This window comes from Opisthocomus hoazin, chromosome 8 (genome assembly GCF_030867145.1).
Source record: "Opisthocomus hoazin isolate bOpiHoa1 chromosome 8, bOpiHoa1.hap1, whole genome shotgun sequence".
Taxonomy (NCBI): domain Eukaryota; kingdom Metazoa; phylum Chordata; class Aves; order Opisthocomiformes; family Opisthocomidae; genus Opisthocomus; species Opisthocomus hoazin.
The window spans coordinates 67,109,449-67,134,328 of record NC_134421.1 but is presented as its reverse complement, the minus strand read 5'-3'; the positions used below and the strand labels follow the sequence as shown (position 1 = coordinate 67,134,328).

Genomic DNA, 24,880 nt, shown 5'->3' with positions numbered 1-24,880 from the left:
ACAAGTCTGGTGAGGAGCGGCTGAGGGAGCTGGGGCTGTTTGGTGTGGAGAAGAGGAGGCTGAGGGGGGACCTTATCGCTCTCTACAACTCCCTGAAGGGAGGTTGTAGTGAGGTGGGTGTTGGTCTCTTCTCCCAGGTAACCAGCAATAGGACGAGAGGCAATGGCCTCAAATTGTGTCAGGGGAGGTTTAGATTGGATATTGGGAAAAATTTCTTTACTGAAAGAGTGGTCAGGCATTGGACCAGGCTGCCCAGGGAGGTGGTGGAGTCCCCATCCCTGGAGGTGTTCAAAAAACGTGTAGATGTGGCATTTCAGGACATGGTTTAGCAGGAACGGTGGTGTTGGGTGGATGGTTGGACTTGATGATCTTAGAGGTCTTTTCCAACCTTAATGATTCTACGATTACGCCATGTGAAAAGCACTCCCGTTCGCTGGCCTCACACCCGCGGCCCGACTCCATCTTTCAGCCCTGGCGCAAGGAGAGCCCTTTCCCAGCCGTCCCTCTCCACACCCCTCCCTGCCCCGCCATAGCCTCTCCTTCTCCCCTGGAGCCCCACGGTTCTCCCTCCGAGGGCCGTCTGCCCCCTCCTCGGGGGGGGTTTCCCTTCGGCTCCTGCTGGGCTGGCAGGCCCGGGGCTCCGCCGGGCGGGAACCGGGCTCTGCGTGAGGGAAGGGCGGGGAGAGGGCGAGGCGGCGGTGACGGGAGCCTGCGGCCCGCTCTGCCGCCGGGCGGGCCGTGGGCGGGAGCGCGGAGCTGGGGAAGTCCCCGCGGAGGAGGAGGAGGCGGAGGAGGCGGGGACGGGCAGTCAGCTGAGCCGGCCGCCGCCATGGGCGCGCCGTGAGCGGGGTGAGCGGGCAGAGGCTGGGCGGCGGGGGCTGCCCCCGAGGCGAGCCCGGCGCGGGAGGGCGGCGGGCGGCTGCCGGTTTCCCTCGCCGTGGGCGGGCTCGCCCGGTGACTCGGCGGATCCGGGGTGGGCCTGAGGGGGGGAGGGCCGCGCCGGGGAAGGGCTAAGCGGGGAGACGCCGGTTTGCGGCTGCCGGAGGCCGCCCCCGGCTCGGGGATGGGGGGGGGGCGCGGCGGGACGGAGCGGCCATGACGGGGCGGAGGCGGGCGGCTCAGCCTTCCGCGGCGGGGTGCCGGGTCTGCGGCGGAGAAGGGAGGGGAAAAAAGGGGGGGGGGGTAAGAAAGCGAAAATGAAAGTTTAAGGTCAGCGGAAATGGAATCTGGGCGTGAAGCGCAGCGTCGGGGCGCGCTGAGGCCGAGCGGGCGGCGGGAGGGGCCGGGCCCTGCCCTGCCCTGCCCTGCCCTGCCCTGCCCTGCCGAGCCTGCTCCCCTCAGGGACGGGAGCTGCCGGGGACTGGTGAGGGGACAGCGGGGAAGCGGGGGTTCTGCTTGTCCCGTCCTCAGACGAAAGATTTGGCCCAAGAGGCGTCTCGGGGGGCCAGCTGCTTTACCCACGCAGTCCTGTGAGGGGTTGGTGGGGTGTGGAGACTCGCGGGTACCCTGGTGCGGCGGGGTCGGAGGGATTCCCCCTGCCTGTGTGTTATGACAAGGCGTGTGGCTTGCTTGTCTGAGTGACATGAAGGTATGATTATGTTTTCTTTATAAGCATTTTTTGGGCTAGAAATCGAGAGTTTTCTCTTCGTAAACGTTGTAGTAAATGCTTCAGAGATGTCCAGCAAGTTGAAGAGCCGTCCTGCTGAAAATGGAGAGCATCCCAGGAGGAAAATGGAAAACGGAGTGGACAGCATGGCTGCCCCTGCCATTAGTACCTACACCCCAGAAGAGATGGTGCAACAGATGAAAGAACTAATCACTGAGAACAATGAGTTGAAAGGTGAATGTGCATGTGAACTGGTCTTGAAAAGCAAAATCCCTGAGTCTCCCCTGTGGGGTTTTTTTGTCCTACAAGTATGAATTCTGTGCTCGTTTGCCCTTGCTGGTTAACGTTTTATACCTAGGTAGCATTTGCTGTATAAGAAACTCTGCAAGTGGGAAGGCCAGTTTGATAGGACACATCAAATTGATTCAGCAGGGAAGATTAGGGGAGAACAGCCCGGTGTACGGGTGACTTACTTGCTTTAAAACTGTATGTATAAGCAGTATAGCACCGTGTATGTTAGGAGACAAGGTGAAGAATCTCATACTATGATACGCTCTTTGCTCATCAACCTCTAAAAGCTTTTTTTGGTTTATATTTTAGAACTGTTGGGCAGCTCCATTACAGATAGACTAATATAAAACCATAGCTGCGTCAGGAGGGGTGGGTACTGCAGTGCCCAGAGCAGTTTTGTGTTAGGGTGCTGTCTGAAAGGAGCTGCATCCTCTCGAGCAGAGAGGAATCAGAGCAGGCTGTCCTACACTGTGTGTAGTAATGACTATGAACGTTTGGATGTGGCTGCACCTTCTGTACTACAAAAGGAAGTGGTGGTCATGGTTGGGTCTTTCTGGGAGAAACCAGTAGGTTTCACTGAAAATGCCTAATGAGTTCTTCTTTCAGGGAAGAGAACTTTGCTCCTGGATCCCAGGAGTTTAGGTGTTTGGTGTGTATTTTTTTTTTTTTTTAATGGACAGAGCAAAACCTAAGGGATTTGGGAATTTTCTGTGTAAAGGACAGAGGTACCTCACTGTTTATATGGCAGCAGAGCATGGAGTCACGTGTTTTCTGTTCTGTGTTTTTACACTAGTGTGTTTAAATTCCACCTGAATCATTTTTGGACCTAGTCCAAGTTGGAGTCTCATGGGTATCTGGCAGGAAAGTTGTTTCTAGAAATGCCTCTGGTATTTTGCTAAAAGGTCCTATATTATATAAGATAATGTTTCGGGACCATATTTACAGCTGGTGTAACTCATACCTTGCAGAGTCATTCTCCAGAGCTACCTTTATTTACATAACCTGAAGAATTTGTTGGCAGTTTAAAGTGTTATATCAGGACATAATGGAAATTACTGGAGAATACAATATATAAAAGATTTTCAAGCAACTGGCTTTGAGTTTGTTGCTTTAAAAAAAGCAAGTCTGAAATAGTTCCACTGACTCTGCCTGAAAATCTTGTAAGCATTTTGTAATAGTAAGACCGATGTTGTTACACACTGACTTTATTACATACATGTAATGTAATCTCGTAGGGGAGATGCTTCCCAGCCGGGGGGAGCTGACTTTACTGTAAGTTGTCAGGTATATTTTTTCAATACTTTCAATCAAATCTTCACCAAATGTTCAGGTAGAGCATTGTTGGGCATATTTGAGACTTTTGATTCAATGGCATCCATTTTCATGCAGTAATTTACCAGTCTAGGATGTCTGTTTCCCTACCAAGCCTCAGTAGTTTCAGAATCTCAGTTCTGTAGTTTCATTTGGGTTGATCATGGAAATAACACATGCGGCAAGATACTAGGTACCTCTTGTGAACAAGACTTCTTGCTTGTACTTCTTGGTTTAGGAATAAGTCAAGAAGTGAGAGAGTGTGGGCATGGGATTTCGGCAATGTATTTGATGCTATTTATTATAGTGCTACCAAATTAGAATAAGTTTAGCTTTAGTTTGGTATTTAAGATACATGAGGAGAAGTTCACATTTCATACTTAATTGTTGCTAACCCTCTGAAGAATGCCGAGCTCACTGCAGAGGAAATCTGCTGTTTCATGGACAGAATATTAATGTGAATCAATGTCTTGTCTCTGGCAATTGTTTAGAAGCCATGAAGCTGCATAACCAAGCTATGAAGGACCGATATGAGGAACTTTCCGTCTGGCGAGAGAAGCAGAAAGAAGAAAGAGAATTTTATGAGTTAAAGTTTAAGGAGGCTAAGGAGTGCTTGCTAGCCAAGTGCGTTGAAAATGAACAGCTACAGCAACAACTTCAGAGCTTAAAGGAAAGAGAAGAAGGAGCTGAAATGGTAAATAAGGAATTTGTTGGATTTACATGACTTTAAATTGAAAGTCTGGAACGTTAGTGTCACTTCAGCACACTGGGAGGTTTGGAGATGTGTTAACGTCTCCATTTTTATCCTTATGCTCTAACAAGTGGTCTTGGCCTGACTTATTTTATGAAGTGAGTCTTCTCAGAGTGTAGTAATTGTGCCACATGTGAGATAATTTACATTTTGATTAAGAATAATAATTTAACATTCTTGGCATAAGAAATTAAAATTTTTTGCTAACTTCATTATTTTTTTTATTGTTGGCTATCTCTAGACTTTATCCCTTCCTTTGGTCCTTAGATTATCTGTCTCTCATGATCGTTTAATTCTTTTGTATTTGTGTTTCCAAGGAGAAGTTGACATGTAAGCAAAAAGAAAAAAAAAAAAAAAGACCTGCTATCTGTTTTTATTAAAGCTGTTTTACTGAGGTCAGATTAAATCTGTATTTCTGCTGCCCCATTTGAGTCTGACCGAGCGTTCTCCCTGTGTCTTACCTTTGGCTCTGTAACACATCATTTCTGATGGTGCAGGTGATTGCTTAGTAGCCAGGCAACATTTTGCAGATGGCACTGAAGACATCTATGGACAAAGCCTATTAAAATAAAACCTGCTTTGTATGCCACATGGTCATGTGAGGTGTTTAATGAGAAGTTTCATCAGAGCCAAACTGATGCATCCTGATATATGGTACCTCCAGGACCCATGTGGATTCTGTGTTGCCTGATGAAGGATGAGTGCATGACCCTTTTTCTCAGCAGAGTCACTGGTAGACTCTTCTTTCCTCTCCTGACTGCCTATTTTATGAAACTCTGCAAGAAATTTTTCAGCATGTAAATCAAAATCAACCAATGTGTTCAAAAGGTACAAGGGGGACGAAAGTCACGTATAAATAATGTGATTGTGTAAGTATGACTTACACAATCTTTACAGTCTAAAAGTTGTGCTTCAGGATTGTCAAGGAAAGTCAGAATTTTGTAAATCTGGAATAGTTTGTAAGGGGAAGTAGAGGATTTATTCTGCCTCTACCTGTTTTGGAACTTCTTGTACTTTGAACTGGCATGCTGTTAGTGACAGTGATCCAACCTGCTTGAGTAACTCAACATATTTATCTCACTTCAAGAGCTTCATAGAGTAAGCCCTGGTTCTTCTGTGATTCTTTGCAGTTTGCAGCCAGTGGTAACAGTAATTTAAACAGCAACATTTTCATTGCTGATTGTGGTTTTCAAGCTGACAGTGTCATGTGAGCCAAAATTATTCTCTCTTTTGAATGCCTTAGTTCTACTTTAATTCTCTTTTTTTAAGTGTTTAGAAAGCAAATGAAAAAATTTCCTCTAACAGAAAGACTAATTTAAAATTAGTCTAACTTCCCTCACCTCTGTGTTTCACTGTTAACAGACGTAGTCTATAGTCCATTGCTACCATTAAGTGACATCTCTGTTTCACTCAAAGTAAATCACAGGTGTGTTGTGTTGCCTCCCTTAGTGATAAACCAGCACTCATAGGAGGGTTTCTCTCAAAACCGTACCTCTGTTAGCACAGGTTGCTGTAAGGCTCTCTCTTCACTGGAGCTGACTAATTGCATCCTCTTACAGCATAAGCACGAAATCAGAGACAAGTCAGGTGGGTAGGGTGGTACTGCAGGGTGAGAGGCACTGTCAGCATAGCAAGAGTTTGGAGATTTGGCATGAATGATAGATTAGAATGTAGTTCAGACTCCAGGAATTGTCCAGAATTTACATGGATGGTATGTGGTGTAATAAGGGCATGGCCAGAATGTGGAAGGCTCAGATTACAAAATGAGGAAGCAACAAACTCACAGGGAAAGTTTCATAACTGGCAGAGGCATTTAAAGGAGAGAAAAAAATGAGGCTTCCTGGTTATGTAGAGGCTTAAGACAGGATTTTGAGGGGAAAGGGAAGAGGCAGAAGGTGAAGGTGACAGTCGTGATTGGAAGGAGAGATTAAGGAGAATCTCTGAGGAAAAAAGGCTTTGTGGAAGGGATATAGGACTTTGTGTGAAGGTCAGGGATACAGGGAGAGATTTATATGTGGAGATAGGGTACAGAGAAGTTGTATGGTGGGGAAAGGCTGAAAGTGGGGTGTGTGAAAAAGGTCTCGGTCCGCTGGTCTTTTCTCTCTAGAATTTTAGGTAGATTTGGAAAAAAAGGAATAAGGTTATGGGTGAAAAAATACAATAATTCTGGACAATGATTCTGTAGGTTGGCAGGGCCCTTATGTGGCAATGAGAGGCACACATTCAGGTAGAGATTTACATCCCAATTATCTGTGCATTCAGAGAACAAGGCCCACGTTTTCCAGAAGTGTGATGCTCATCGTTTGATAACTTGGTTTCACAGTTTAGACTTCTTGCTCTCTAGTGGACCAAAGCATAGTTGTGGGGATTTGACTGAAATGGAGTAATTTTCTTCATGCAGTTAGAAACTTTTCTTTCTCATAGCTAGCAAGGTCGTTGTTTGGGTTTAGTTTGAGAAGGAATGTAAGAACTTACTGATATCTTAGCCGTTACCAAGGAAACCAAGGTCTTCCTCAGCTTCCTATCTGCCCAGCGTGGGGCAGCTAGGAAGCAGGGCATAGGTGAACAGACCTTGACTGACATCCAGATTGGTCAATGAGAGTATTCCATACCATCAGCGTCATGCTTTGTAAATAATTGGAGTCGGCTTTTACGGCTCGTCAGAGCAGTCCCGTTTGGGAGGACCGTTCTGGGCAGAACCATTCTGGTTCAGTTCTGTTCGGTTAGTTTCGGTAGTTTGGCCTTTGGGCGTTCCTGCCTTTCTTGTCTCTTCACTCTCTCCGTGGGATCAGCTGTTCTGGACCAGAGTGCTCTCTTTCCAGGACTGGCTGCTCAACACGAGTGGAGTTCGTGAGGAATTGCATTTTGTTTTATATATTATTAGTAGTAGTAGTATCAGTGTATTAGTATTATTTTGTTATTCCTGTTAAACTGTCTTTATCTCAACCCACGAGTTTTGCCTTTTGTCCATTTCTCCTCCCTGTCCCGCCGGGGGGAAGAGGAGGAGTAAGCGAGCGGCTGTCTGGTGCTTCGTTGCTCACAGGGGTTAAACCACAACAGTAGTGTAGGAATCTGTACACTGGGCTTTTCCAGCAAACCTAAACAGAGAAGAAGGGATGCATGACACCGTTGTTACATTCAGGCTCTGAGCTGCTTGGCTGGTGTTTCCTTTCTGGTTGGTTAATGCAGGGTTTGTTTATCCCAGGAGGGCTGCATGGTTCCCGAGAAGGAAGCGAAGCAGCTGAAATCCCAGGTGCAGCGGCTCCAGGCTGAGAAGGCAGATCTGCTCGCCATCATTTCAGAACTGCAGGTCAAGCTGAACATCTCCTCAGCAGAGGATTCCTTTGTGGAGATTAAGATGAATGTAAGTAAGGGAAATAAAAAGAACACAGTGACGTGCAGCCAGAAACTTTAGTTCCAGCTTTGTCCTCCTTTTTTTGCAAACCTAATTTTCTTTTTGTACAAGGCTAAATGATGAGGAAGTCAGGTCTGAGTGTAATTACAGTGACAGTGTTTACTTGATGACGTTCTACAGTGAGGTGTTTAGCACCCTGTCTTCCTTTAGTAGAAAGGGTGAGTCTGTGTCCATGTCAATGCAAAGACTTTATGCCACTCTGAGAGGGAACAACAAACTGCCAGCAAGAGCGGTAACACAAGGTACAGGCGTGGTGGATTTGGGAGACAAGTTGCATGGTCTCTTGGATTACCTGACGTGGAGCGTCAGGTGCGTTACAAGATGTAGTGGTTAAGGACTTGCAGTTAATTTTTGTCCTTCCACTTTCATGCTCAGAGTAAATTAATTTTCGTAGGTAGCCTTCATCGCACTAAAAATGTTCTTTGAAAAAAACAGCATGGTACAACAAGTAATTCAAAATGTAAAGAATCTTATCTTAGTTGGAATTCCTGGGAACGTCTGTGCTATGTTTTGTTAAGGGGCAACACCTATGCATAGAGGGGGCCATTTTCTTTTGAGAATGGGGCTCACTTTCTGTTGACAGATACATAAAGATGCAGGCAAACAAAACCAAGTGCAAAGCTGTAGAGTGTTCCCTAGGGGCACAAAAACATACTTTTTCTGCTGTTCTTGTGTCTGAAAAACCTTCACAGGCAAAATGTGAAAATGTGGGTCTGCACTATCCCCATAATAGCAGATCCTTCTCTGGAAAGTACAAGTGCAACAAGAAATTAAGAGAATTTAATTAAAACTTGTTTGGAGTTGTCGAAGAAAACTTCAGACGCAGGAAACTTTCAAGGATGCGTTCTCCTTTTTTTGCTACAAAGATTCTCCTTTGGGATACAGAGATCAAGGAGTGAGTTTTGTAGTGGGAATGAAGAGTGGTTCTCTGGGAGGCAGGAGAGTGGTTTTAAGGCTTATATTTAAAGTCACCTGCAGTGATGTTGGCTGTTGCTGTGTGGTGCCCAGCCATCTTTATATGGGAGAGTGGCCATGGAAGTTGCTGATGAAACGAGAAGGCCAAATCTCATTGTTGTTCCTCTTCTCTGTCCAGAAGAGATACAGGGAAAGACATGTGAAGTGTTAAAGTTAAGAATTTCCAAACATGAAACTGATCTGTAGGACTCTTGTGGTTTAATTTTATTGCCATGATTGTAGTTTTCCCTGTTTTTTCTTCATTCCTTAAGTAAATAAAAGTGTGTCCTGCTTAGTCCAAATACCAAGCTAATAGTGTTTTTTCTTTCCTAGGAAGGAGAAGTAAATAGAACTGCAAAGGAACATCAGGAGAATAGCGCTGAAATGACCAGTAACATTGCTGTCTACGTGTATGTAGGTTCTTGTGTGTGTGATTCAGACTTCTGCAGTGAGTTTTGTTTTCAGTGTGAGGGAACTATTTTCTATGAGGAGCGCATTAGAAAATCCTATTTTTCTGTGGCCTTGCAGCTCTCCATTGCAGTAGCTCTATGTTCCTGCCATGTCAGAAAGACCCTCAGCTCCCTGGCGTTTTTCCTTCCAATTTTCACTACCTGACAAGAGGGAGTGCATATTCTGGCCAGTTGGCCAAGCATTTATGTATGTGCTGAGTAGCCAATTTTTCAGACTTTTAAGGGAGGCCAAACAGAAAAGATAAAGAGCAGAAAAGATAAAGAGATAAAGCTGCAGGGACTCCCTCCCTTCTAGTCACTGGTGACCATCCAATAGAGTATCTGTCCGCTACCCAGTTATAATGATGTTGGTAAGAATCAGAAGTCTTGTGGTCTTTCAGTTCTGAACCTGTCTGTTCTGTTTGTGTGTGGTTGGTATAAAGTGTATCGCGGTGGGGCAGACAGACAGTGCAATAACATAGTCCTTATTTTTCAGGTTATTAGGCCTAAGATACCAGCATTCTGTTTAGGTGACTTCTTAAAATTTGATCTTTACATCAGCTCCAGGGCACAAGGGACTTTCTTGCCCCTAGCTGAACCTTTACTCCTCGTGGACATAGACAGCTGATACTGTGAAACTTTCCATTCTGGATACCGCCCAATTTAGCAGCTAGATGGTTGTGGCTGAACTCTCTTATTTACTCTGTGGTCTTTGGGTTTGGGAGGAAAGGATATGGAAAATGCTAAGGGCATAGCAGGCCAGAAAGCTGTGCTCCATGGGTTGTAGGGTTGTGACTCCCTACGTCACTGCAAGGCAGAACAGCTTTTTAATGTAATGACATAGAAAACTTGTCCCTCAGCATGTAGTTAAGAAGTTGAAGGAAGGAAAAAAAAAAAGTTGTGGCGATGGATGAAACTGAGAGACTTGCTGACTGCAGACTGGGTGGCAAGTATTCAGCTTGTTGTTAGCAGTGGCTTGTGAGAACACTCGGATTATGCGAAGACATTCTCTGTGGGACTTGCTTACCTTTTGATGAGTGTCTGGGCTAGATCTACAAGAACAGGGGATACATGTACCTCTTAAAATATTTCCTGTGTCACCATGTGTCTTTGTACAGCATTGAAACTTTAGACTGGTGCTGTTAACAGGTTCAGAGAAATGTGATCCACTCAGGATGGGTTTATTCCTGTAAGAGTAGAACTGTGCACTAAAAATCCCTATAAAAGTTATTTACTTAAAATACCCTGGCCGAACACTGTCTTTGGGGTATTGAATTTTGCTTACCAAAGATTTCTAGCTCTCAAGAGCACATAGAGGACTATGCTTTACTTTCTGTTCTGAAATACAAAAGCAGAGTCTGAAACACATGCTGTTTTACAGCTGAGCTTCTGAAATGTACAGTATTTATAGCCCACCTATCTTACCATATAGTTAGGGGATTTTGACTTTCTGTCTAGATGGCCACAAGAGTGGAGGGAATGGAATACAGTATTGTATCACCAGGGAATGAATTGACCTTATTTTTCAGATAGTTTTTTCTTTGTTTTGGTTCGCTTCTACAGTAGTATAATGCAATTTTGAAGAGAGCTATAGAATATGAGGGAGGTGAAACACTGAAGAGACTTTTTTCTGAAAAAAAACAAAAAACAAAAAAACAAACCCAAAACATTTCTGATGACCATTTTTAGTGAAATGTGCCTTTTTTCCTGGAAAGCAATGAGACAGAGATAAGAAATGTTGCATGTTTCATTGGAGAAAAAAAAAAAAGTACAGACAGCAGCACTTTGCAGACGGTGCTGCAAAGTAGGTCAGAATAAATGCACTGGGTTTTGTATTGTCTTGACTGCTTTTGTTTTCCTTGCTTGAGTAGTAAATGGTTCCCTCAGCTTGCAGGGGACTGTCTGAGCAAAGCAAGGACTGCATTTGCATGCACGGAGACTGTGGCTAGCAGCTTGTGGGCAGGTCTTGGTTCTTGGGAATGAGCCCTTTGCTCAGAACGTTGGTTTTCAGCACTGGAATGGTGGCCTCTCAGTCTGGGCCCAGGAACTAGGGATAAGGGAGTACTCTAGTATCGTAGCTGTTCGTATTTACATCTGGTTTGGTTTTGCAGGAACAAACCTGCAGATGAATCAAAGAATTTGGAGTCTGAAGAGCTAACTGTGAGCCAGCTGCTCTGCTGCCTCAGAAATGAAACTCAGAAGAGGGAAAAACTTGAGAAGGAGCTGCAGGATCACAAACAGAGGTATGAAATAGATGCACTGTAACATTTGGAGCTGTTCTTTTTCAGGACTGCTGCAGTTACCAAGCCTGTGACAGATCAGAAACAAGCTGAAATATCACTGACCTGGATGGAGAATTTCACAAGCACTCAGTAGTAATGACGTATTTTTGTGGTAGGCCTTATAGGGATAAATGACAGGTTCTCTTCCATGGGCAAAAGAGTGTCTATGTTTTATTATTATTTTCTATAGCACCACAGATCAAGACAAATTACCTCCTCCCTCTTGGGTTCAAACTTCTCCTGGGTTGTGTGAGCATGATATGATGACTAGTTGAGGATGTTCTCTCTGCTCACTCCTCCATAGTTATTTGTTTTTGTGTGAATCATCTGCATGTGGGGCCTGAAGTAAATCACTATATATAAAATGGGGATTACAGTCCCCTTCGTGATATTGGCAGGCTACATTTAGCAATGTGTGAGCCTGGAAAAGCTCCTTAGAAATGTCTAAATTAAGTTTCATCCCATACTTGTCTAAGAGAGAGTTCTTCCAGTGAGACCTGCCTGAAGGTCCATCTCAGCTCAGTTATATTGGTATAAATCAGCGTGACTGTTCAGGCATGGAAAATCCTAAGCAGTAGCTGTTACAAATCCCCACTTTGCAGAGACCGAGTAGGACTTCCTGGGCATTACCTGCTGTGAAAGGTTGGTGTCACGGTAATTGCTTCTGTGTGGCCTTCCTGGAAGAGGTAATGAGCCATAGCCAAATAATACTTAGAAATCTCAGTCTCTGAAAATATCAAAGGAAAATAGAGACAATGTTAATTACTGGATTCAGTGAACAGACTGACCCATTTCCAAAGGGCTAGTGGTTTTGGGCTGTACCAAAGTTCGATCACTGTGGACTGAATGTTGCTGTCATTCACCACACCTGCAAGCTTATGCATCCATTTAAGTATACGTGCTGGGTGTCCTGTGTTCTTCAGGAACCCCCATGACTGTGCAGGCTTTCCTGTATGCCTGTGCTTTCAGCTCTGCCTCTCGCTTGTGGCTGTGGTGTTAGAGAGTACATCATTTGCATGAAGTCCTTGAATAGTCACAATCTCACTTTAAGTATGGGCCAAATCCATCATTATTGGCTCTTTCTGTTTTCCAGACTGTCAAAGCTGGAGAAGGAAACCAGCAACCTGGAGAGTGGAACACAAACTGAACGGGAAGAAGAGGAGAGTTCAGAGGCTGTAAGTACCTGTCCTCCTGAGCTGAGATTTGACAACATACGTCTTACTTGTTGAGGCCGACAACCTCAAGACCTAGATTTTCACTTGAACTCATGGAGAAAGGGGCAAATATCCTGCACAGGGCATGGAAGTGAATTCCGATCTCTCCAATCCGTATCTTAGAAGTGGCCCCAAATTACAGCAGCCACCAAAAAGGGGTGAGATTGATGGCCAAGAATTAGGGAAGCATGGCATAACTGCAGGTGCATCACATGGTAATGGCAATACCCACTAAACAGAGCTGCATTCATTGCCAGCTCCACAAAGTTTTCTAGACTAAGTTAATTTCCACATTGCTGGCTAGGTCAGCTTTTGGATCAGAATCCAGTGACAGCATACTGTAAAACAGACTTTAAATGTGGAGCTTATATGCCACCTGGTAATTTTTTCATGGTTTTGGTGAGATGTGTTACAATGGTGGCACATAACTCTCTGACTGAGACGCAGTTCCAGGCAAACTCAGCCCTGATGTTTTCAATTAAGGGTTTGAATGGATGTTGGGGGTGGGATTTGGCTCCAGATTCAGACACCTAATTTTATGTGCTTACTGTTGTAGGCGTTCCTGTGTGAGGTAAGCGTAAGCTCCCGTAGCATTGGAGATCCCTTCAGGTTCAGTGCAACCGCAGAATACGGGCAGCTAAGAATGCCTGTCTGTGAGGCAGTGTGGGTTATCTGAGGTGCTGCGTGGGGCTAGAAAATATGCTGTAGGATCTGCTGACGACATGAGCCCTTCTGAAGGCCAGGACAAGTATTTTAGGGCAGGGCTGGCTTAAACAAGACCAGTTTGCAGGCAGGCCAAGAGATGTCCTTTCTAGAGAAAGCAGATGATGTCTCAGTTAATTCTTTCCAGTATTTTTATCTGAACTTTGCCTGAGTTACAGCTTGAGCCAGATGCTCCTCATCTAAGTGCTGATATTGAGGTCAGCATAGTTACATGCTTGTGATGGCAGTCATTTCCATTTATATGCTGTTGGGTGTCTTCAGAGGGCTCTTGTCAGTGGAGCTCATGTTAGCACCTCCTATCATAAAACATAGATCCTTAATGAAACAATGTGGGGGTGCAGTGTGGACCATTTTTGAGGGCTCTGCATTTGAAGACATCCTGGGAGAGAAGGAAAAGTTTTTCAAACCTGCTTTGGCTCTGTTTGGAGAGTGAGGAGTGGCTGATGGAGAAGAGGCTAGAGCACATCCTCTGCCAAACAGCAGCTGGACACTAGCCTCAGCCAGGTCTGCCGAGTTGAGTCATGTTAAAGCACCACTGCAGTTACTTCTCTGCCTTCCCTGGAACCCTGCTTCCGAGCTTGCCAGAAGCAGAGATCTAGGAGGCTATGACTGAGGTGTTGCTCCTTTCCTGGGCAGGCTAAGAAATGGGTGTTGGGGAGAGACAGTCTCTACTGTGGGATGGGATTTTTTTCAGTTGGGTTAGCATTTGTTTCACTGAGGCTGCCAGACTTGCTTTCCAGAAGCATGGATTGATTGTATCCCAGTTAGGTAAAATATCTTGAATTATGATGGCTTTCACCAGGGACCAAGAATTCACAGTCCAGCTTTATTGGAAGTCAGACTCTTGCCATTGATACATGGTTTCATTTGTTGACACAGTTTCTGTTAAGGCAATTTCTACTCATGTCTAGTTTTCTGCAAATTGAAATGCCATCACCTTATAAAAATCAATGCTTTCATCTGTGAGTGTGATTGGATTAGCTGGACTGCTGCATAAAATAATTTTGTGGCTTGTTTTGCAGTTATGGTGGTAGAATGATCTCTTTTTGCTTCTGCGATACAAAAAGCATAGTGCAATGTGCTTTGCGAGTGTTTACACCACTATGTTCAGTCCCTTTTGCTTGGTATGACTGGCAAATGATATTAGGTTGGGCAGCTTGTGGAGGGTGTCCTTGGCAACATCTGTCAGTAGACGACTGTTCTGTCTGCCTCTCAGTGACACTGGCTGTGTTCCACACTTCTGCTTGGAGATGAAGCTGGAAGTGTTTTCACAGGTCATCATGGATGAGCAACTTCTGTTGCTTCAGTTGCCTGGGGAGGTGTTGGGCTTTCCCTGTTAGAGAACTGGAGCTTTTCTTTAAGGAAATAGGACAGCAGCACACTCTTGATACACATGGTCTTTTTAGCCACAATCACCCAGCTCATTCCCAAGCTGGGCTTTCCATCCATTTGATGAGATAAGATGTTATCAATGAAAATTACAGTACTAGAGACAATTAAACTGATGCTAGCGTGATGATGAGATTCCGATGTTTCTTTAGGAAAGCTCCAGGATGCATCTCCAGAGACTCAAACCAGCAGGAGTCAAAGGTTTCATGCCTTCTAGAGTGTGAGCATATACTTTAACAATTGAAACTCTGAAGTGTTCTTTGTGTCTTGGGTTGGAGGAGAACCCAGCTGCTGTTTCTTTCCTCCTCTTGTTTTTCGCCTGTCTTTAGGATCCTTCAGTGATCTTCCTGTGGTCTGAAGGCCAAATGAAAGGGCCAGAAACTCACAACAAAACTGCTTAGAATTTTACTAGAAATCATCTTGGTTTGCAAAGCTGATTCATGAATGCGTGGTAATGGCATTACCATTTGTGGTTGTATTTTCCCATTCAAAAAGGCAAGAACTGAAGTCTTGCAGTCCTGTGGTTCTCACGCGTGTGGTGTGGGAGGCACTGGTACACATAGGGAGAGTGCCAGTTGGCTGGAGGGGTTTCATGTGTAATCGAAATAAATTACCATGCATAAAAACTTCTGTGTTCTCTGCTTTCTGCCTGAAACAAGAATGGAGGAAACTAGAATGCAAAGGGTAATGCCAGTGCAGGATGTAACTGGGAAGAGAAAGTCCAAGGTTTTAGTCTGCCTCCTCTACTTCTCTGCTTCCAAACTGCTGCTTCTGTTCTACATCTGCTGTCACACCTCTTTCAAAAGAGCTCACTGATGCTAGCAGACTGGAGGCCTACCTAGGGACAGATCAGTTGTTTCTGTTTCTTTGGCAAACTGTAACTATTGCTTAGAGGAGTGGCAGTAAACACCGAGTCTGTCTGCTTTTCCCGTGTGTTTTAAATTGTGAACTCTTGAAATGTAGATGTGCTTCCTATCTGCATGAGGTGTATTCTAGCCAACATTGGAAAGTCAGTAGTAGTGTTGTCTTTGAGTCACCTGGATTTTATGAAAGTGTTCAATCAAAATGGGGTTCTGCCATATTTAGGAATAACTGGTAATTGTGAAGCCTTGTAGATGGGGCCTTATTGCTGAGTATAGAGTGTAACAGTGCACAGTGACTTACACTGTTTTCTCTAGAGAAAGAACGCTACTTTCTGCTTAGATCTCTTAGCCTGCAACTTTGCTATCTTGAATTGTCCATGTGTAATTTTCATTATTTTTTCTCTAAAAGGTTGGCAGTGAAGTAGAAACCCTGAATTTGCAAGTTTGTGCTCTGTTTAAAGAGCTTCAGGAAGCCCATGAGAAGTTAAAAGAAGCAGAATTGATTCAGAAGAAGCTTCAAGAAAAGTAAGGTTCAGAAGAACAAAAGTTCTCCTGTGACAGCCAGTAGATATTTGTATGACAACTCCCACCTTGGGAAACTCACCAGCTCTACAAATATCAACTTAAATACCTGTTTCATAGAAATGCCATAAAAGATTGCTCCTTCTTTGTAAGTGGAGATGAAAGTACAGAAGTACAGTAATTGTCAGAAAATCTGAGCTGCCAGCCTAGTTCTACAAATTGAATTTTAAGATTTAGGTTTTAACCCTTCCTGATGTAAAGGCAAATCTTTCCTGTTTTCTGCTTCCTGTAATCAATCCCTGTTCTAGTCTTAGAGGAAGAAGCTAAGGGACCTGGTTATGACCCTTTTCACATCAGTTGTCTGTGCATTTGAAGACCAGTTGTATGGGTTATAATAAGTGGTTACAAGACCTTCACTTCAGTTGCTTAGTTTTCTGTCAAAATGCAGTTCTTTGAGATTCACAATAGTAAGGAACTAAGTGCTGGTTTCAGTAGCTTTGTTTTCTGACGGCTGTGTATAGATTCATTTTTGTCCTTCCTTGTTCTTCATCAAAATAAGCCTTTAAAGTGAACCACGCAAAGATTCTTTTTGTAATATGCCTAGTGTGCCAAATCCATCAGGAAAATGTGAACAGGAGAGATCAACCTTTTTTCCTTGTTCTGTCAGGTGCCAAGTACTGGAAAGAAAAAGCTCAGCTGCTGCATCAGAATTGGAGGAGAAGCAGCAGCTAATATACACTGTCAAGAAGCTGGAACTTCAGGTGGAGAGCATGCACGCAGAGGTCAAGCTGGAACAAGCCAAGACACATGAAGAAAAGTGAGTTTGGCTTGGTTTTGTATTTCAGGAAGGTATTGTCAGTGAACAGGTCCAAGGGAACCTGGCCAAAGGGGAATTGAATCTGACATACGAGTTTTGTGTTCTGCACCTTTGAAACCATGTTTGTAGAGTCTGAACTAGAACCCTGCATTCACCTCAGCATCTATGTCACTTCGAATCTGGAGTCTCCGTATTAGGCCCAGACTGTGTTTTTTCATCTACTGAACCCCTCACTTAGAGCTCACAGCTCAAATTTTCCAGACTTGTATATTCCTTTTGTCATAAAGGCAAAGGTGGAATAGGGTCAGGTATAACATACAAGTAGAGGAAGCAGAACAGTGACAACAGCTGTCCCACTGAGTAGCAGGGGTAAATGCGTCCACCTCTTGGCGGTGACAGTGGTGAGAAGGTGACGTTAATGAAGAGGTCTGTGGTCCCTGCAATACATTTGCAGCTAGGAGAGGTAAGCGTGCAGTGAAGCTGAGGTAAAGAGACTCGCTCTTTGCTCTGGCTCCCCGCTCCCTTTCATGTGCAGTCCATGTAAGGAGTGTGGAAATATCAGTCCAAGCAGTACAGAGAGGCTGAACTTCCTGAAGGACCTGTCTTCAGCTGCTAGAGCGCTGATCATTATCTTTGGAGTCTGTGTCTGGTTCTTCTCCTGATGAATTCTCCTTTGCTTGAAGTCTCTGAGTCAAGACTATATGTCCTCATAAGAGAGGTGTTACATTTTGAACAGAATTTGTGAGCTTGATACGAAAATATTGGGTGATAGATTCTTCAATATGAAATGCAGACGATCAGTAAGGACATTTGTTTGGACTCAGTCCACAAACAAAGCAGCACACAACTTGCTGGAAGAGAGATGTTGAGACATGGAGCATAATTTTTTCTCATCAGAAATGCAGACTCATTTGCAAGGAGCCGGTGGTGACTTTTTTTCTGAATTCTAACAGATTATTCAAAGAATTTGTGTTTCAAGCTTTCACCTCTTTTCTTGTCATAAACAGGGCAAGATATAATAGCTTACAGGATGCATACAGCAAACTCCTTCCTGAACTCACTGAGGCAATGAAAACAATCGATGAAATGAAACTCAAAGAGGTAAACTCATCACAAGAAGAAATGATAATTAATTAGGGGGGAGCGGGAAGGGATGGGAGAATGTATCTAGGAACAAATTCAGGCAGGGAACAACTGTCATCCCTTCCACATAATATAGCATGCAACATAGCAGTATTGCTCTGATAAACATAGAAAACTTTATCCGCACATCAGTACTTCCGTGGTGTTTTCTAGTTAAGGTCTAATCTGCAGTGCAGTATGGAGTCCAGTCCTTCGAGATCAGTGATATGCAAGGCATAGAGGTGTTCCTGCAGCATAATTTGTAAACATGGGAATGCAGACCTCTAAACACTTTTGTAATCTTAAATAGAATGCCTGCCACAGTGAGGTCCTGCTCATGATTGAGGCTCCATGGAAGTGCCAGATTCTTCTGTATAACTTCGGAAAGCGGGAAAACATCATTTGCAGTGTCCATTAGGGAGCTTTCTTTTAACTTCATATAATGTAGCTTGAAAGCTCAAAACTCATCTTTAAATACCAGTCACCACTGCTGATGTCCAGGTTCCTTTGATGACCAAAGTTGGAAGCTTTTCCAAGGGCAGGACGAGTAAGAAGGATCAAACTTTCACTTCAAGCAGGGTCGCGTTCCGAGTTCATCTCCTAATCATAGTTCTTCCTTGCAGCTGGACAGAGTGGATAAAGTCGTGGTGGAACAACTGAATGCAAAGGTGGAGTTGGCAGAACAAGCCCTTGCTGCGAAGCAGCTCCAGATAGATGAAATGAAGCAGATAATTGCTAAGCAAGAGGAGGACCTTGAAACCATGGCTGTGCTCCGTGCTCAGGTATCAGCTCTTCTTCAGAAATTGGCTAGTTCTCCCTCCCAGTATTCAGAAACCAGAAGGAGCTATTTAATGGCTCACTCTGGAATACTGAATATCTGTTTCTTCAATTCCAAAGCATAATTCTCTTACTCGGCCTGCCTTGCAGATCCCTGCAGAGCCTTTACCACCATATCCTGCGGTTCTGTGGGAGGAACTGTGTGTGCTGGAGTCTGGCACAACAAACAAAAGCTGGGAATAAACATATTTATATATTTAAAACTATTGTCTTAAGAATCGCTGCATATGTTTTAGGGATGATTTTACTCAAACCAGCATGCGTAAACAGTGACTGAAAAGGGTCTGCCTCACATTCAAGGCACAGAACAGGCATCTTGGCCTGGTTGCACTGTCTGTGCCACAGACTTGTCTGTGGCATCGGTCAAGTCACCTCCTCGCTGCTTGCCTGTGCCTCATTTCTGCCTCTGTAGAGCAGAGGTCAATAGCACTCTCCCAGATAAGACACTTGAAGTATCTTGTGGAGAATCCAGAAACTACTGAGTCTTCTTCACCTTGTAAGTGGTGCAGGTCTTTGCTTTGCTATTTTGGCATATAATATATGATTACGGTTCAGTCTAAGTTACAAATTCTCAGCAGGATTTCATTTCTCTGATCAGATGGAGGTTTATTGTTCTGATTTCCATGCCGAGAGGGCAGCAAGAGAGAAGATCCATGAGGAGAAGGAGCAGTTGGCTGTCCAGCTGGCATACCTGCTAAAAGAGCAGCAAAACCTTGAAGATCTTGGCCGGTGAGAACAGATTTTGGCTGAGCTGCCTTTGGACCGTCTTGTTACCCTGTGTGCTGGAGTTGACCAACATGGTCCTGCTGGCATCTCAGTAGAAAGGCAAACAATTTTGCAGACATGAATTTCTTGGTTAATTTGAATTTTCAAAGAGGAAAAAACATGAGTTGGCTGACTTCTCATTTTAATTTTGCAATAGAATCTCTGTAAGGCATGTCAGTTCTTACTTGGGTGCCTTAGCAAGATTTCACTTTGGATGATTCATACTTCGTAAATTCTCCCTGCTGATTCATTTGAGTTTCTTTGGGTTCTAGCCTCTATTTCCGTGGTGAATCTGTAGCTAAGCTTGCTGCATGTGTGCCAGGGATATCTGCTGCTTCTCCAGGTGGCAGCAGTAAGTGAGTACACATAGTTTCAAGCACTGTGATACCCTGGAATTGCACCATTTTAACACTCTTTGCTGTAAAAAAAAAATATTAACCATGTGTACTCCACTCATCTAGTGGAAGCCATGGGTGCAAGAGTGCCCAGAACTTCACAGAATCACAGAATGATAGGACGGTTTGTGTTGGAAGAGACCTTAAAGGTCATCTTGTTCCAACCCCCCTGCCATGGGCAGGGACATCTTCCACCAGACCAGGTTGCTCAAAGCCCCGTCCAACCTGGCCTTGAACACTGCCAGGGAGGGGGCAGCCACAGCTTCTCTGGGCAGCCTGTGCCAGGGCCTCACCACCCTCACAGTAAAGAATTCCTTATATCTAATCTAAATCTCCCCTCTTTCAGTTTAAAGTCATCACCCCTTGTCCTGTCACTACAGACTCTTGTAAAAAGTCCCTCTCCAGCTTTCTTGCAGGCCGCTTCAGGCACTGGCAGGCTGCTGTAAGGTCTCCCCGCAGCCTTCTCCTCTCCAGGCTGAACAGCCCCAGCACTCTCAGCCTTTCCTCACAGCAGAGGTGCTCCAGCCCTCGGATCATTGCTGTGGCCTCCTCTGGCCCCACTCCAACAGGTCCATGTCTGTCCTGTGCTGAGGGCTCAAGTTACGTTTCACGTTAACTGTTCACTGAACCCTTTTTTCTGGTATAACTTGCTTTTCTACTTTAATCAGATTTGCCATTTGCCCTGAATAGCTGAGAGTCCTTGGAGTTTTCTAGAGGAGTGTGCCCCACATCCCTAGGTGTGTAGCTGCCCAAATCCTGCTGGTGTCAGTTGTTTGACCCCAATTTCAGCAGGACCCTGGCATGATCTCACAAAGCAGCAGCATTTCTAGTCCTGTTTCTGAGCAGCAGTTGTGAACTAAATGCATGACCAGTTGACACAATTCACTTGCAAACCCTTTGATTTATTTTGAATCCTCTTACCTTCTCTGGAGACAAAGAGAAGATGCCTTTTGCTGAGTCTTTTTTCAGAGCCCTTGACATATTTATTCTCCTCAGAAACTCTTTGGCGGAGATGCAGAATCGCCATGGAGCCAGGGCACCAGATCGGGAACACTCACCTCGCCTTGTCCAAAGAGGTACCGTAAGCAACCTTTCCATCTCACGGGGCCAGGCCCTGCTGTGTTCGGTTTAAAACAGCTTTGCTTGGCTGCAGGCAGCTCGCCAGCTCCACTGTGTCTGTTCTGGCAACTGCGTAGCTGCAGAGAGCGTGACCTCTGGCTGTTAGGAGCAAGCCAGTCCTCTTTCAACCGCTCCACAAAAAGAGTGGAAAAATCAAGTAATGTAACAGGTAATCATTTATCTTCTCTGCTTGCAGGAACTGGTGGTCAAGACTGGCCAGAGCAGCGGAATATCTCAATGTATTCATGTCCCAAATGTGAAGAAATTCTACCTGATTTGGACACGCTGCAGATTCATGTTATGGACTGCATTAATTGAGTGATGCCCTCCAATTCTTCATCTCTTGGAACTTCACCTGCCAAACACACTTTTTTTTTTTTTTTTTAATTTCCTGCTTGAAACACTCAACTCTACATCCCGTGGAGGAGTTTTTCAGGGTTTTTCCTCATTAATTCAATGGGAAAAGGGTAGAACTCCTACCCTGCCCTGTACTTGCTAATCTTGTTTTAATCTGCTTTAGGAAAAGAATTTTTATAGGTTAACAACATGGATGCATTAAGGAACTCCCAGTGTGTCTGCTGCTATGAAATTGTTAAGGAACATTCCCCTGATGTGCTCTGCTTTTATGGCTAGCCCGCAGAATGGGGCTGAATCACTGAAGTCAGAAGGGAGATGGGATATATCCTGATCAACTTAAAAGTACTGTGAGCCTGTAAATACTTCATCTCTTATATAGTATGTATCAGGAAACTAATACATTAAAAAAGCTGTTTGGGAAGCTTTCAGCAAAATGGAATAGTGCTGTATTCATCGAGCATTTGAAATAAACCCTGCTCTTTCTCCAGATGGCAGTTTTATTGCTGCCCTTGTGACCTTACTAATCTGATGTTAAATTTTTGATGGCTTATGTAACTTCTTGCTTTAGCCAGATGTGGGTAAGATTTAAAACAGATCATTTAGGTCTGATATATGTAGCTCCTGGTGTACCCAAGTCACTTGGTTTTATAGAACTGTTCATTTTTAGGGTGTTGTCTTGATTCTTCTTTATTAAAATAAATTAATTTGAACCTGTACAGTATTGTGCTAGAAAGAGCTGAGATAGATATAACCTAATTTAAAGAGAAGAATATAATGCTCAAAATAAACCTATTGCAGATATAAAAATATCTATGCCTGTGAGTACTTTGGAGGCTGAAACGGGACTGCACATACCTATGGCTGAAAAGCTCGGGTAGAAAGAGCTGTAGCATATCAGTTTTGGTCTTGTCCTCATGGGTGTTTTTATCTCAAAAAAACAGTTTTTGTCATTGCATAAGGGAGGAAAATACACAACTCTTAACAAAAAATGACCCAGCATGAACGGCGGGAAACAACTCAAGGAAATTGCCATGCAAATGAGGAGTTTCATGTCCTTTGCAAATAGCTGACATTTGCACTGTTGGGAACTGGCATGGCAGGGAAGGGAAGTAAGAGATGCATGAACACCTGAGCAGCCAAAATGCTAGCTCCTCATGGCATCTTCTTCCTGCTGGGGAAACAGAAGTGTTGGTCGCTTTGGCACTGCCCAGTTGGAAGGAAGCCTCCAAGTGGTTTTGGGCTATCTGCCACCCTTGGTGTAGGGAAAGATTTTGATTTTTTTCCTCCAGTGTTCAAAGCTGAATTTCTGGAAGCAAATATGCCAGGAGTCATTACAACCCAGGAGTTAAATCTGTGCCATCTTGTTCTGTGGTAGGTCTGTCTGGCTCACTGAGGGGCACCAGCAAGGTCCATTTGTGCCCAGTCCACTTCATTACGAATGCCAGAATTGTGAGCTGGATGTTCAGAAGCAGCAGGGTGGGATGATCACACAACCTGAGTATCAGAAGTTTAACATTTTTAACATCACTTAACTTCTTGGCTTACCCTTCGACTTCGAAGTTCACATTGTAATACTGAATGTTTCCTGATGTGACATTACAGTGCACTGGTCTCAGAGCTGTTGGGTTGTCGGAGTTAGGAAGCCTGAATCCTCTGCATATAGTGTGACTCCGCAGGTAGTGTGATCTGTAGAAATACTTGGATGTCTAGAAGATAAAATGCAAGAAAACCTGCATTTATAACAAAAGCACCTATACTGGAGCAGGTTTACGTAAAGGGCAAAACTATAACAAAATGCAGTTGTAGTTAGTTTTTGCTTGTACTGTTGTAACGGTTTTAACAAAAGACGGTGCTCTGATCCCAAAACCTTCCTCTAACTACTGGGTGTGCGCTTATCTGAAGTACTCGTTGGTTAAGAAGTTGTTCAGAATAAAGGCAACAAAGCAGGAATTTGTGTCTCTGGATTTTGGGCAATTGTGTATGCCTAATGCAGAGAGAAAGGTACAAAGTCCGAGGTAACGGAGAGCAACGCAGCTTTTCAGGTACAGGGGCAGGAATGTTTTTCTTCCAGAGGAAGGTAAAGATCACCTCACGTGTGGGTGAGCAACTTGCTTCTGTACTCCAAAGTTCTGGACACCAAAAGGATGGTTCAACCTGTGAGAGATGCTTGTGCAGTGAAATTTATATGTATAGCTTATGTCATCTTGTGACATTGAGCTAAGGAGAATGGAACAACTCTATAGGAGCAAGCCTCAGGAATGTTGGATACCACAACGGAATGGGCAGAGTTATAGCAGATATTTTGTACTTGTATGTGACAAATTCTCCTGTCAACATACTGCCATACATAAGTGCTTCTCCAAATCATCCTATGCATAAAGATCCAAATCCCAAAGCAGAAAACACACTGATCAATAGTGGAATTAGAATAAAAAGGTTCGTGACTCAATCTTTTGCTTCAAACCTGAAATAGAAACTAGTCTAGAGCTGATGAATTCAAAACAAAGGCCTCAATAGTGCAAGATTTACATTTCGGCACATTAATATTCTTAAAATACACACAGGAAAAATACCTGCAGAGGTTCCTTGGGCCAAACAAAATATTCCTTCAGTGTATTTTTCATGTCATGCTGTCAGTGAATTCTCAGCTACCAACACCAGGAAAAACAGTCTTTTTTTTTTGCCCTTGTAATTAAAGTGAGGAGTTGCTTTTATTTTGCTGGTTGTCACTTTTGTTCTAATTATCTCTCGTAGACTCTGGATTCTCATTTTCTGGTAGCTGTAGCTCATGATCTCACACAGCTTCATCCATAATTTCCAGTAATACAAGAGCTGACTGAAATCTGTTGTGAAGAGGCATTCATCGGCTTGGTTGCAACCGTCTCCATCAATTATAAGTATTCCCAGCAGACACAGTCTCCTATTGGCTTTTAATTGGTTCCTTGCGACAGTGGGATTTATGGGCTTTTTTCCCTGAATCCAATTTTATTACAGGACCTTTGTGATAGTTATGGATTCTGCAATGATCAAAATCTGATGGAAACCCTACTAGGCCAAGATCAAACTAATAGAATGATAATAGAGCTGATTTCATCTGAGGAGCATTAACCTTAATGAAAACACAGAAAATCAATGCGGAAGGCCAAAGGAGAAATTACTTATGCATCCGTCAAGTCAAAACTAATCATTTTATGAGGCTTCAGAAAGAGAGGGGATCTTGGCACAGGAATACTAACAGGAAGACATAAGCATTAGCTGAAGTAGGTCTTTGCAGACATATAAGATATTAGGTCTAATAATGCAAATCAGGAGGGACAAGGAACTACAAAGAATAAAACCACAATACACTGAAACCTGTGCATACAACAGGGAGGATTATTTGTCTGTTGTTGTCATTAACTGCAGTCTAGAGGACAGAGTAGCTACCATGGCAGGTGGCCACGGCCAGCAGATGCTCATTAGCACAGGTTTAAGAGTACATCCCCTTTGTTTTCCCCTAGATGAAAGAGAAGATAAAATGTACTTGTATTTTAAAGTGACTGGATGCTACATGTCCATGAAACACTACTTGTCCACACATCCCTGTTTTTAACAAAGGACATTCGTGGTGTAGCAGCGTGTCCCACGATCAGTACCCTGACTCGATGAGGAGGCAGAAGTGTTTCATTCCGCTTCAGATTTAAAATCCAGACTGGGAA

At 44.0% G+C, this 24,880-nt stretch overlaps 1 protein-coding gene across 4 annotated transcripts; it reads left to right on the top strand.

Moving 5' to 3' along the window:
- Nucleotides 1–749: 749 nt before the first annotated feature.
- OPTN (optineurin) lies at nt 750–21,991 on the top strand. Of its 4 annotated transcripts, none has more exons than XM_075428494.1 (14): nt 750–849; nt 1,661–1,840; nt 3,700–3,902; nt 7,165–7,323; nt 8,662–8,738; nt 10,889–11,020; nt 12,153–12,234; nt 15,658–15,773; nt 16,438–16,587; nt 17,595–17,688; nt 18,333–18,491; nt 19,145–19,275; nt 20,703–20,782; nt 21,022–21,991. In XM_075428494.1, exons 2-14 carry the CDS (start codon nt 1,675–1,677, stop codon nt 21,141–21,143), a joined length of 1,671 nt encoding a protein of 556 aa, XP_075284609.1. In that variant the 5' UTR covers nt 750–849; nt 1,661–1,674; the 3' UTR covers nt 21,144–21,991. The 4 variants fall into 4 exon arrangements, with proteins under 4 accessions (XP_075284609.1, XP_075284610.1, XP_075284608.1 ...); XM_075428495.1 differs by lacking the exon at nt 750–849 and adding an exon at nt 858–973; XM_075428493.1 differs by lacking the exon at nt 750–849 and adding an exon at nt 1,098–1,143.
- Nucleotides 21,992–24,880: the final 2,889 nt, after the last annotated feature.